The sequence below is a fragment of the Eptesicus fuscus genome, chromosome 14, assembly GCF_027574615.1.
Source record: "Eptesicus fuscus isolate TK198812 chromosome 14, DD_ASM_mEF_20220401, whole genome shotgun sequence".
Lineage (NCBI taxonomy): Eukaryota > Metazoa > Chordata > Mammalia > Chiroptera > Vespertilionidae > Eptesicus > Eptesicus fuscus.
The window spans coordinates 38,959,375-38,972,779 of NC_072486.1; the positions used below are offsets into that span (position 1 = coordinate 38,959,375).

General features: G+C 38.7%; 1 protein-coding gene across 1 annotated transcript in view; it reads right to left on the reverse strand.

Annotated features, from left to right (window-relative positions):
- Nucleotides 1-13,405, reverse strand: part of FBXL13 (F-box and leucine rich repeat protein 13) — a 152,803-nt gene that overhangs the window by 62,523 nt on the left and 76,875 nt on the right. The window contains 1 exon segment of the mRNA XM_008151323.3: nt 12,617-12,746. Within this exon segment, the coding sequence (XP_008149545.3) occupies nt 12,617-12,746 (130 nt within the window).

Genomic DNA, 13,405 nt, shown 5'->3' on the forward strand with positions numbered 1-13,405 from the left:
TTACAGTTTTACAAATGACAGCCTAGTGCAAGCCTGTCAAACTCAAAGGCTAACACAGGCCAAATAAAAAAGGTTTAAGTGTGTGTGGGCCACAAGAAAACAAAAGCTTCAGTTTTCATGGAAACATAGGTTTATTTCGATGGAGACAGGCTGAATACAAAGGGCTGAAATAGATGAGTAATCGTTAACATAAATTAACAGAACATTTTAATAAAAATTAATTTTTTCTTGAACATTAACTTGCCAGACACTGAATAACTGCACAAATTAATAAGTGTAACGCAAATAAACCTATTTTTCTTGTTCTCCAAAAGTGAAATATTTCCTGTTGCACACACCAAACAAGTCAGTCCTAGAATAATGACGTGGCAATCAGCTGCTAAAATATTCGATGCTAGTATCAGTGGAGAGAAATTGTGCACTTGTGCGTAAGGCGCATAAAGGAAATGAATGCAACATGATTATAGTAATCCGTCATTAGTGAGCGTTGTAGTTCGTTATTAATAATTATGTATAACAGGATATTGTAAAAATTAAGTTACAAAATTTATATTAGAATGTTTCTTACATATTGTTATATTGGCTGGGCCACAAAAATATTAGTTGTGGGCCGCATGCGGCCTGCAGGCCATGAGTTTGACATGCTTGGTCTAGTGGTTAAGGGCCAGGTCTTCAGAATTAGATGGATCAAGGTTCTAATCTTGGCCCAGGAATTTTGTGCATGACCTTAGGCAAGTTATTTACCCTGTCGTAGCATCATTTTCACTGGTGTGTGAAGCCAGCTTACTGGCCTATGAGAGCAGACAGTTAAATTTTTAGGAATTCTGCAAGCCAGTTATTAAATTCAAACAGTTTAAATTACATCACGTAAATTTAAAATTAAATAAATTATACTAAAGGTAATGAGTACTCAAAATCATCACTTCCTAATTTTTTTATTGCATGTTACCATTATCTCTGCTCTTGAGGATACTTATGTTTATTGTATCTGTCTGGTGAAAATAGCACATAATAGTGCACTATTGCACATACTTTCCCTACTCCCTGTTCAATGACCTCATTGGTAGCTTGAAATAGGCCATGGTGAGAGTATTTACACCATGGGTATCAGCAACCACTGCAAAGTAAGGCTTTCCCTGCTTCTAGACAATTGTTATATGTTTACTAGCACACCATTGTTCAATTTCCACATCTCTAAAATGGGAATAGCCCTAGTTGGTTTGGCTCAATGGATAGAGCATCGGCCTATGGACTGAAGGGTTCCAGGTTCGATTCCAGCCAAGGGCACATGCCTGGGTTGTGGGCTCAGTCCCCAGTAGGGGGCATGCAGGAGGCAGCCAATCAATGATTCTCTCTTATCATTGATGTTTCTATCTCTCTCTCCCTCTCCCTTCCTCTCTAAAATCAATAAAATAAAATAAAAATGGAAATAATTTTACCTATCTCATGTAATTATTTGTAAAGATTAAATGAGATAAAAAATGTAAAGCACTTAACTGAATACCTAGTATATAGTCAAGACCCAACAAATGGTGCAATTATTATTACTATCCATTAAAATAAAGAGTAAAGGAAAATAGAATCAAACAAACATAAGTGAATTTGAATTTGTTACCAGTTCATTTGGGTATGTAATCTGTTTGTTTACAACTGGTTTAGCTGGTCACACCACTCTTACTGTTCTAATTACCCCTTATCGATAAACTGCCAAATCTGTATCTCCACTCCCAGCTCTGCGCCCAGGGCCAGACTTCCACTTTCAAGTAGTTCTTATCATTGACATCCAGATGTATCACAAGAATCTCAAATAAATTTGATTTCCAAAATAAAATCCATTATTCTTTTCCCCCAATTTCTCCTTCTTTAATTATCTTGGTTAGTCTTCATACAAAAGCACAAAATCCTAAAGCTGAAAAAGATCATTTAGCTCAACCCAGCCATTCTACAGAAGAGGATGCTGGGGCAGAACAACCAAGTGTCCAGGGTTACACAATTGGTCAGTGGCATGCAAGGACTAAATCCCAGGTCTCCTAACTCCAGTTTGGGGCTCCTTTTACCATCCACTGACTTCTGCTGTGTGTGTGTGTGTGTGTGTGTGTGTGTGTGTGTGTGTGTGTGTGTGTGTGAGAGAGACAGAGAGAGAGAGAGAGAGAGAGAGAAATCCCTGTTTACTCATGCTTTGCTTATGCAATCTCATTCCATTTGGCTAGTACATTCATCTCTGGATGTGGCTTTCTCCCACCTCCACCACAAACCCCAGGGATGAACAAGTAAGACCTTCCATGATCTTTGCCTCTCTGAAAGGGGGATTTGGAATTATGTAGCTTGGAGATAACTGAAATGACCTTGGAATCTTCCAATGTGCAGTTTGATGGCCTACCTTTAAGATTCATGGCTCCCAGAGAGATTTAACAGTACAAGAACTACTGATAAACCAGTATTATTGCATCAAGTATTCCAATCATTTGAACATTTCTGGGATGCTGTCCCTTTTCATTTTCTTGATTTGTGTGTAATGACTAAAAAATAATTGATGAAAAATGCTTTCACTTTAGTTATCTCATAGTTTCCTAGGCTCTTTTCCCCTTGTAAATGTCAAACCCTTGCCAAGAAAAGATCATCAGACCTCGGTCTAGTAAGTTGCCAACTTCTCAGCCACCCAACAGGCTTCCTGAACTTTCACCTAAGAACCTGGCTAGCCATTACTTAAAATTGGTTGCATTTTCATTCATTATTTATTCATTCAGTCATCAAAACATTGATCAAAGCCCAACTATGTGTCAGGTACTATAATGTGCTAAGGCAGTGGTCGGCAAACCACGGCTCGCGAGCCACATGCGGCTCTTTGGCCCCTTGAGTGTGGCTCTTCCACAAAATACCACATGCGGGCGTGCACATACAGTGTGATTGAAACTTCGTGGCCCATGCGCAGAAGTCGGTTTTCGGCTCTCAAAATAAATTTCAATCATTGTACTGTTGATATTTAGCTCTGTTGACTAATGGGTTTGCCGACCACTGTGCTAAGGAATCGGATATACCAGTAAGTAAGGCATCATGCTGGCCTTCAAGGAGCTCACCATGTGGAGGAGAGCAGACAAATAAGCAGACTGGTACATACATAGAGAATGCTTAGTGAAAGTGCAATGCTGGAAGTGTACACAGGAGGAACATAACCCAGCTTGGGTTTGGGGAAAGACGGGGCAGTAAGGGCTTCCTGGAGAAGGTTGTGATTGAGCAGTTCCTCAAAGTATGTGTGAAAGTTAACCTGGTGAGTGGGAGAAAGGGACTACGCAGTATTCCGGGTGTCTACGCAGAAGGGAAAGGTGAGCCTAGCGAAACAACTGAGGCTGGAAATGGAGAACTAGGGAGGGACAGAGAGAGAAACACTGATTGCAAGTTCTCTTACTCTCTGGTTTACTTACCTTAAATCTAAACAAAAACATCTGCGTCTTGTTCCAAACTCCCCACTCTTCATCTGGTTCTGGTTCCTATTGTCCTCCATGTTCAGAGTTGTTGGTTTCTGAGCATTTAGGTTTCAGCTGGAATGCCTTCCTTCCCAGCAGAGCTGTGGTCATTCCATGCCTGGCTTTCTACACAGTGCTATAAACTACTGACTGCTACACACAGTGAGAGATACATGAATCTGTACGGAAAATGGCTATCTAAAGATAATATCAACGGGAGAACCCTTGGAGTTACACACAGAGCAGAGGATAAAGGGAAAATATAATCAGGAATCACTGCCCTCCTAACTGTCAATTTCTCATGTACAAGTAGGGTATCTTTGTCCTCTCCATTAAAACTCTTAATGCTACCCATATTTTCTATTTTTGTATTTTGAAAGAAATTGAACATGTTTTAAAGCGCTCTAAAATGAATAGGGAACTAATGTGGATCTCTTTGGAGCATTTTAGCTGATGCCTTTTTATTTATTTATTCATTCATTATGGGGATATGCGAGGAAAGACTTAAAGGAGATGAAGAAGGTAGCCAAACAGATAACTGCAGAAAGAGTATTCCAGGCAAAGAAAACCACCAATGCAAAGAAACCATAAGTCAAGACCTTTTGTGATTGAAGAACAGTAAGGAAGCCAGTGCTACCGAGCAGAGTGGGTAAGGAGAGTAGTAGGAAATGATGTTGGAGAGGCAATTGGGGGAGGAGGCATATTACATGGGTCTTGGAGGTCCTTTCAAGGTTTTTCTTTTATCCAGTGAATAGGAAGCCTTACCAAGTATTTGAGCAGAAGAAGGACATTAATGTGGGTTTTTTAAAGATCGTTCCAGATGCTGTGTTGAGAGCAGACTTGTAGGAGGCAGAAGTGAAAGCAGAGAGACTAATTGGGAGGCTATCACAACGATCCAGGCAAAAGATGATGGTGGCTTTGAGTGGGATGGCAGCTGTGGAGGTGGTGAGAAGTGGTCAGATTCTGGATGCATTCTGAAGTAATAGTCAATGGGACTTCCCAATGGAGTGGATGTGGAGAGTGAGAGGAAACAGTCAAGGGTATTGCATTAGTTTGCTAGGTCTTCTGTAACAACGTACCACAAACTGTGTGGCTTAAACAACAGAAATGTGTTGTACCAACAGTCCTGGAGGCTAAAGGTCCAAGATCAAGGTGCCAGCACGGTTTGTCCTTCTGAGGTTTCTCCCTTCAATGCGAGAAGAGAACATGGTCCAGGCCTCTCTCCTTGGCTTCTAGATGGCTCTCTCTATGTTCATGTGGCACTCTCCCATATGCGTGTTTCTGTGTCCAAATTTCCCCTATTTATAAGGACATCAGTCATATTGGATTAAGGCCTAACCTAATGATCTCATTTTAGCTAATTACTTCTGCCACAACCTTATTTCCAAATAAGGTCACATTATGAGGTACTAGGGGTTAGAACTTCAACATATGAATTTTGGGGAGATACAATTTAATCCAAAACAAATGACTCCGAGATTTTTGGCCTATGCAACTATAAATATGGAGCTGGGGAAAACCAAAGGTGGGGCAAGGAGTTATTTTTTAGAGCAGCGGTTTAAAAAATATTTTTAAGATATAAGAGTAAAATTTAAGAGTGAAGTCTGGGTTGGTGATATATATTATATATCATATGTGTGTGTGCATTTATACATATATACATACATTTCTTCTATAAACATATATTACATATAAACTCATATACATATAAGCTTCTTTAAGCATGTATATGTATATATAAACACACCTCTATATATGTTACACATAGTGTATACATATATATGTGTGTACACATATACATATACATATACATGTACATGTACATGTAATGATGTTGTATGTGTATGTATATATATAATGTGTATATACATATATATGCTCATGATTTTAGGTGATATTTAAAGCCATCCTCTAGGTCTGATAACCAAAGGAGTAGGTATAGGCTGAGAAGAAAAGTGAACCAGGAACTGAACCCTGGGGCCCTCTTTGATTAAGGGGTTGGAGAGCCACAGCATTGGCTTTCTCACAGAAATCAAATCTACAAGTTTTCTAAGTCATAAAAAATGTCATCAGGATTGATGCAAGCAATGTAGGAAATTAACCATCTCAACAAAAGCCAAACATGCACATACTTTATGACCCAGCCATTGGACTCCCATGTGTATACCTAACAGAAATAAAGTAGTGTACATTAATGTTCACAGCATGTGCATTTTCTGTATGGATATTATCTATATATATAATAGGGAAATATGCTAATAACCCGGGACGCCATAACAGATCAACTGGACAGGGGGAAGTTGCGCATGCAGCATTGGGGTCGGGCGGCTGGGGCCTCCACGCGCCTGCGCTGGGGGAGGGCTGTTAGGCAGCGGCTGTGGCTGATTCAAGGGCCAGAGAGGAAGGCAGGGCCAGTTGCTGCAGGGCCTGGGGAGGGAGGCAGGGCTGGACGGCGACTCGAGGGTGGGTGGCACCGCGCGATTTCAAATTGCACACTGGGCTCCTAGTACTTTGATAAAAGTCATTACCGGCCTGCACCCTCCCCCACCCCCCCGCCCACCCCCCCAAAAAAAGTCTTTAGGGAATGCCTCTATTCATTAGGTCCCAACTCTCAGTGCCAGCAAAACAGGAAGCAAATTTAATCTGGCTTCTTGAGTGTTTGGGATTGCTTTGTGGTCATTCACAGAGCATGCTCAAAGCAACAAATTTGGGTACATGTAAAAAGCCATGAGAAACCTCACAACTTTTTCTGGGTTTTAGTGTTTTTTTTCTTTTTCAAGCCCAATCAGAAGCATTCTTTGCTCCCCCAACTAAAGGCTAAATAGGAATCACACCCTCACCAGTTGTCAGTTTCTTTCGGTTGCAATGATGGAAACTGGAAACTCAATATAAACTAGCTTAGGTAGAAAGGGAGTTAATGGTGTGTCTAACTAAAAGTCCAACTAAACAATATGTCATCTCTCCTTCTTAACACATCATCACTCCCTCTCAAAAGTTGGCCTCTTTGTGATGGTTTCATTCTTTCCCACTGCAGACAAATTTCTTCTGTATTCCTGGGCAAGAGAATCACAAATCAGCCTGGACTTAAACACTCCAGACCCTGCAACCTCAGAGAAAACAGAATTTTATTTTTCTCAATGTTGAATTGTTCTGCTAGGATCATACTCTGCCTAGAAAAATCATAGCCACTGCTTATGAAATTTAGTATTGTCTAGGCCTGGGCCAAATGACCAGTGGCCAGGAAAATACTAATACCAATACTATAAGAATAAGAATAAGAATAATAAGAGCTAATGATGACTAAGCATTATTTTGCAGCCACTGTTCTAACCTTCTTATGTGCATCAATTCATTTCACTCACACAACACATTTATGAGGTAGATACTAGTATTTTCCCCATTTCATAGATAAAGATACTGACATTTACAGAAAGTTTAGGCAACTTGCCCTAGACCCAAAACTAGTAAATGGCAAACTCAGGATTAAAAGTACCCCAGAACTCATGCTCCCAATACCATGGTATATTCTCTCAAGGTGCCATGAGTGACAGCTCCACAAAACCACAGGGGAGAGGATCAGTCCCTGAAAAAAGCATGAGGTGTAAAGGAAAACTACCAACATTTCATACAATAGTTCATTAGTCTCACGTATTTAACCATTAATCCAAATATTCAATAAACATCTGATGAATATCTGCCATGAATTAGGTCACACGGCATTTCCTAGAGCCTAGAACAAGATGGACTCCATTCACTGTCGCCAATGTCTCCCACACGATGGATAACCAAGGAGTACAGGAAAGGGTACTTTCTTTACATGGTGAAATTATTTTGTCTCCATAAAGTCTTCCCAAATTGTCTTTAGGCATGGGTTTTAAAAAACTATTTTATGGCATAAGCTTAGATTTTATAACTTTGAGTAAATGGTAAGTATAAAAGCAAATGAATTAAATTTGTTCAACTGATTCAAGCAGAATTTTTGAATCTGCTTAGTGAACGTAGATTTATTGTTCCTTCTGAAAACAGCATGAAGAAAACATGGCAATCAGACTCTAAAGGAAAATTTTAAATTAATTTCAAAGCTATTTTAACAATGTCGGCCTCCTGGAATGAGAATGCTATCATTCAATGAATATGTATGAAGTACCTGGGTATGGTTAAAACTTTCATGACCAAAGAAATACACATTAAAAATACAAAATATCATGTTCAATGCCAAATTGGCGAAATATTTTTAAACATATTTATAAAGATACCAAACATTATTTTACATTTATGGTAAGTGTAAATGGACAACCTTGGTAAAATATGGATGGCCTTAAAAATAACTCTGTCCTCTGTGTCGCTTCTAAAAATGTGTACCCCCAAATTGCATAGGCATATGCAAAGATATGGCTACAAGAATTTTCCTCACAGGTTATCATTGATAGCAAAATATGGTAGGCCAAAAATGAATAGTGAAATATATATTGGTGTTTTGGTATAATGGAATACTATGTAGCTATTAAGAGTAAGTTACAGGAAAATATTTCATGAAATATTTACTTTATAGAATAGTAAGTGAAAGATATGTGTACTATATAATCCATTTTAGTTTAAAAGATTATACACCTGCATAGAAAAAAGACCAAAAGGCTTTTTTACTAATACTGTTTATTATTTCTAGGTGATTAATTTTTAGGTTACTTAATTTTTTTCTCCTCTCTCTCTCTCTCTCTCTCCCTCTCCCTCTTGTGTTTAACCTGGAATAAGAAAAAAAAACAAAGATTTTTTTAAAGTAAATAATACTACAAAATTCAAAGTGACAAGTATATGGCTAGAGGTCTGCAATGGGTAGCGAAAGAGGAGGCTGGAGCGGCCCTGCCCTGACTTAGGGCTGAAGGTCAGCAGAGGCCTCTTTGAGGAGGAGAAACTGAGCAGAGACATCACCTCAACCACAGCTTGTAATATTATGGAAAAAAAAGGAAAAAAAAAGATGATGACAAGCAGGTGCAGGTGCAAGTGCTGGTATTTGTGAGGCAATCGGTCCCATTACTTAATGCATCTACAGCGTTTATCCAGTCCCAAAAGAATGCAACACATTTCTAAAATATAGGTAATTGATTTTAACTTTTCTTTGCAATTCCCCATCATCCATTTATTTACTTTTTCTAACAAGTATGGTGAAAATTCTTTCACAATATTGTATAAAGACATCTTTCCTTTCTGGCGCAGCTGTGACTACATTAAAGCTTTGCCCTTGACATATTTCATGTATCCTAACCCCAAGTTCCAGTGTCCAGTGCGCAGCAGGCGTTCACACACCAGCGAAAAGCATTTAGCTGTTAGCCTCTACTCTCAAGTCTTTTTGTTTTATTAGGACCTTCTTCTCTTGGTCAGATATATTAATACATGACTTCATAGTGCAAAATTTCCAGCATTAAAAAAAAAATAGATTTCAGTTTCCAAGTGGAGAACCTGAAAAATACGTGAATTGTCAGTTTTCCATCTCTGAAACCATTTTCGTGCTGCCATATCAGTGCAGCTCGGCCTGAAAGAATAAACGATTCTCACACCCAGAGCTGAGGAGGTAGGCAGAGTGTCCTCAAAGGGCTGAAGTCCCTCGGAAAGCAGTAACATCCAATTTCACCTCTTCTTTCTGAAGCTAGAGCAGTAGCCATTTGAAAGATAGCCATGGATAAGAAGGAGCCCATTTCGGCTCATTTTAAATGGTACGATTTTCCAGTGTCCGAAACAGTGTCTGATGCTTAGAGTTAAATCTCTGTTGAACTATTAAATGAACAAATGGAAATGGAAGAAGAATGAACAAAATAAACCAACCATTGTTTTGCATAATGACGTGAAATGCTAACTTCTCTGTGGTTTGAGACTCACGAATTAAGGAACAATTAGGAAAATAAATCTGTTCTTTATACATTCAGACCAAGCTCAAAAGCTGTTGAGGACAGGTAGGCGATGCAATTAAGTGGTAGTCTAGGTATAAGTGCATGTGTACACATTACCGAGTGGAGAGGGTGTCAAACGGGAGCATGCACCACCTCAAGGGGGTGAGGCTGACTCAGCTCCAGCCATGGATGCCATGTGGGAATGCAGGCCCAATTTTGCCAGTTCTTCCAGTGTTTTAAGAGAAGCTTGAAGTCTAGATTTTTATGTTCACATTATAAATGTTGGCTCAAAATTTAAAGACAGAGAGACAATGTCTGTGTGTTTTACATGCATACCTAGCCAGATAGTCACTGATTTTGAAACTTCTCATTTCAACTTTTCTTTCTTTTTTTAGGATATTATAGTTTATTAATTAACTTATTAACACACTTTTGTAATACTTTTGCCCACATTTTTAGCTACACACCCTTTAATGGCCTCTTTATATAACAATTTGATATTCTGTAATATTTTCTACATATGAAATAAAAAGATAATTGTCTTCCATCAGGGAAAAGTAATCAAAACTTTAAAATTGATAGTATTGAAAGCTTCTTTCATCTTCACTCTTTATTATCAGTAACGTCACGTAAAACTTTATCATGTTCAATTTGGGAATACCTGTATAAAGCTTCTTATATATGAACTCTAAGATTTCAGGTCATGTTAAGTTTCCTTGTGCAGTAATATGTATATAACTACATTTTATACCAGTATACATGATTATAGAGACAATTTATTCTTATTGAGCATTTGGATTTTTTTCTATTCTGTTTATTTTGTTTTCTATATTCCACATATAAGTAAAATCATAAGGTATATGTCTTTCTTTGACTTATTTCACTCAGCACAATAGACTCTAGGTCTATCCATCTTGTTGCAGATGGCAAGATTGCATCCTTTTTTATGGCTGAATTATATCCCATTGTATAGATGCACCATTTCTTCTTTATATCCACTTATCTATTGGTGAACACTTAGGTCATTTATATACCTTGGCTATTGTAAAAAATGCTGCAATGAACATATGAGTATATATGTCTTTTCAATTAGTGTTTTGGGTTTCTTCGGATAAATACCCAAAGTGGAATTGCTGGATCCTTGTCTCTTGTTATAGATTTTGTTTTAAAGTCTACTTTGTCTTGTATAAGTATTGCTATCCCAGCTTTTTTTGTTTGTTTCCATTTTTGTGAAATATCTTTTCCCATCCCTTTATTATCAGTCTGTGTGTGTCTTTCAATCCAAAGTGAGTCTCTTGTTGACAGAATATGCAAGGATCTTGTTTTGCTATCCATTCAGCCTCCACATGTCTTTTGATTGGAGTATTTAATCCCATTTGCATTTAAAGTAATTGTTGATAGATATGTATTTTTACCACTCATTTTTTATCTTTTTAAAATTTCTTCTTAAAAAGACACTTTAATATTTCTTGTGGTGATGAATTCCTTCAGCTTTTTCTTGCCTAGGAAGCTATCTGTCCTTCAATTCTAAATGATAGCTTTGCTGGGTAGAGTATCTACTTTTCTATGTCTAAGAATGTTCATGCTTAGGACTTGTGTTATGTGTACTTGTGTTTTGTATGAGTTGTGTGTTGTTTCCCCTCCTCTCCTTTCCCCTATGTTCTCCCCACTGCCTAGTAATTACCTCATGAAAACTGAGAAGAACAAGGAGGTAAGTCACACTTAGGTGGGGGATTTTTAAGCATGCGGTGAGCTAGTAGAAAGTATCAGAGGATGTATATCTAGGGAAAAGAGTGATCAATGGGCTATGTCAAGCACATATGGGTATTCCTGAATTTGCAAATATTTTTCTCCATGATTAGGCTATCTGTGTTTGCTAATGGACACCCATATCAAAGTTAGGCTTCTATCTTTCCAAGGAGACTGGGAGATACTGGTGTAATCTCCCTTGGTGATTACATTTCAAAGCATGGCTCCCAGGTACTCGAAAAAGACTGTCCTGGGTTGCAACACTGGCAAAAAGCTTTTAAAGAGATTTACATCTCAAAGGGAACAGAAAAAGAATGTACAACTGCAAGTTTTCTAAAGTAAATAAATGCTCTCAGAAAAAGGAGGTTAGGGGTCAACACTCAGAGAGAAGCCTTTCTAAAGCTTAGTCAAGCTGGAGGCAAGACCATCCGGGTCATAAGAGTGATGGGTAGATGTTAATCAGCAAGTTGCACATCATTGGATCATTAAAAATGTAAGTTCTAGATGTTTCAGACCTAGCTTAGAGTCCTCCTCTCCTTTCCCCTATGTCCTCGCCACTGCCTAGTAACCATGAAACTGAGGTATCTACCAACAGATGTCTATCAGAGTGCAACCTGGGTCTTTTCATTTCTAAATGGGCATCATAAATACATACTCCACAGCATTTGTGCAAGGACTAAATCTGATATGTGTGAAGCACTCAACGTGGTGCCTGGCATATAGTAACAACTCAATAAATGGTAACTATCAATATTTCAGCCAGTTCTCATCTGTGCTATTGTGGTATCATACAATGAACATACTATGATACTAATACTAATACAATACACAGAAAAGAAGTTAAAAGAATTACGACTTACATCGATCAAAATAGAGCAGAAGAAACTATCAATGACGCAGCACCTATTGCCAAAGTTCCATGTCCTACCCTCCACAACTCCACCCTATTTTCTGCCCAAATTTCTTTCATCTGTTTTTTCATAGTTAAATATTTCCCCACATAGATCTCAAATCCGCATGCTATTTAGCCTAAGGATATAATGCAATTTTTAAAATGTACAATCTGTGTTGCATTTTCTTTCTTACACTTAACATGTGAAGCATGTTTACTCTTTGAAAGCCCATGTGGGAGCCAATCGACTTTTCAGAAAGTTCCTTGCAAATTCTCCCTCAAAAGAGTTTTCCTTTGTTTGCATCTTGGTAGCAATCTTTTAAAATTTCGAGATTTGGACTCTGGCACACTAACTGTTCAGCGTATCTACCAGCAGTGGTCTGTTTCATCATCCAATGAGCTCTGCCTGGTCGGGGATGTGACACCCCAGTGGAAGGAAGCCAAGAGCCTATAGCAGCGATCCTGGGGAAGATGTAAGCAGCTGTGGCCGTGTAACTTAAAACCTCTGAGAAGTGTGCTGCAGCCTGTGCACAGCGTTCGTTCGTGTAACATGGGGACTGGATGCAGCCCGCTCTCCGGCGGACTTCCCCGCCTGCTGCAGGAAAGGGAAGACTGAACAGACAAACCTGGGTGCAGCCGGAAAGGTCCAGATAGATGAGCTTGTGGCATCCATCCCCTAAATTCAGGTACCGTAAACCTTTGTCTGTGAATTTTCTGCAATAAGCCAAACTGAGATTCTGTAGGTTGTGGAAGTGCCTGAAAAGACAGGGTGAGGGGAGAGAGGGAGGAGAGTGAATGTAGCTGTTTTCTCACGTCTTTCTTAAGCCACTGTGACAAAGAGAAGTAAAACTGTTAAGTGAATCTTTTCTCCTGGCAAATGTTCAACAGTTGAACCTTCTTGTTAATGCTCTTCCTGTTAAGTAAAGGAGACTGCAGTAACTGGATAATGCCTAACTACATTTCAAGTGAAAAGGAAGATGTGCCTAGATTTGTAAGAAAATTTTTGAGATAAAGCCTGGAATTGTGGGGGCAGGGAGGTTTGTGCATTCATATTGTTTGGAAGTTAGCTTGTGTTTGAAAGCAAAGTTACAGAGTTTGCATTATTGTTGCATTTAGGTTTTATCGTTGAGGCACCGAAGTGATGAGCAAAATGTCTAGAAATACAAACCCTTTGTAAACATTTAAATGGCGATGAACTGTTACATGAGAGTGAGGATTTGGACAGAAAGGAGGCAAAGTTGAACACAACAGGCTCTTAAAATGGACATGATCAGCAAATGCTTTGAGAAATTAGACTTGAATATGCATGATTTTGTAACACTTTCCTAACTATAATTTTAAAAAGACTAGTTGATATACAGAGCTTAAACATGGACTAAGAAGAGTCTACAAATGAGTGGGCAGCGCATGAAAGG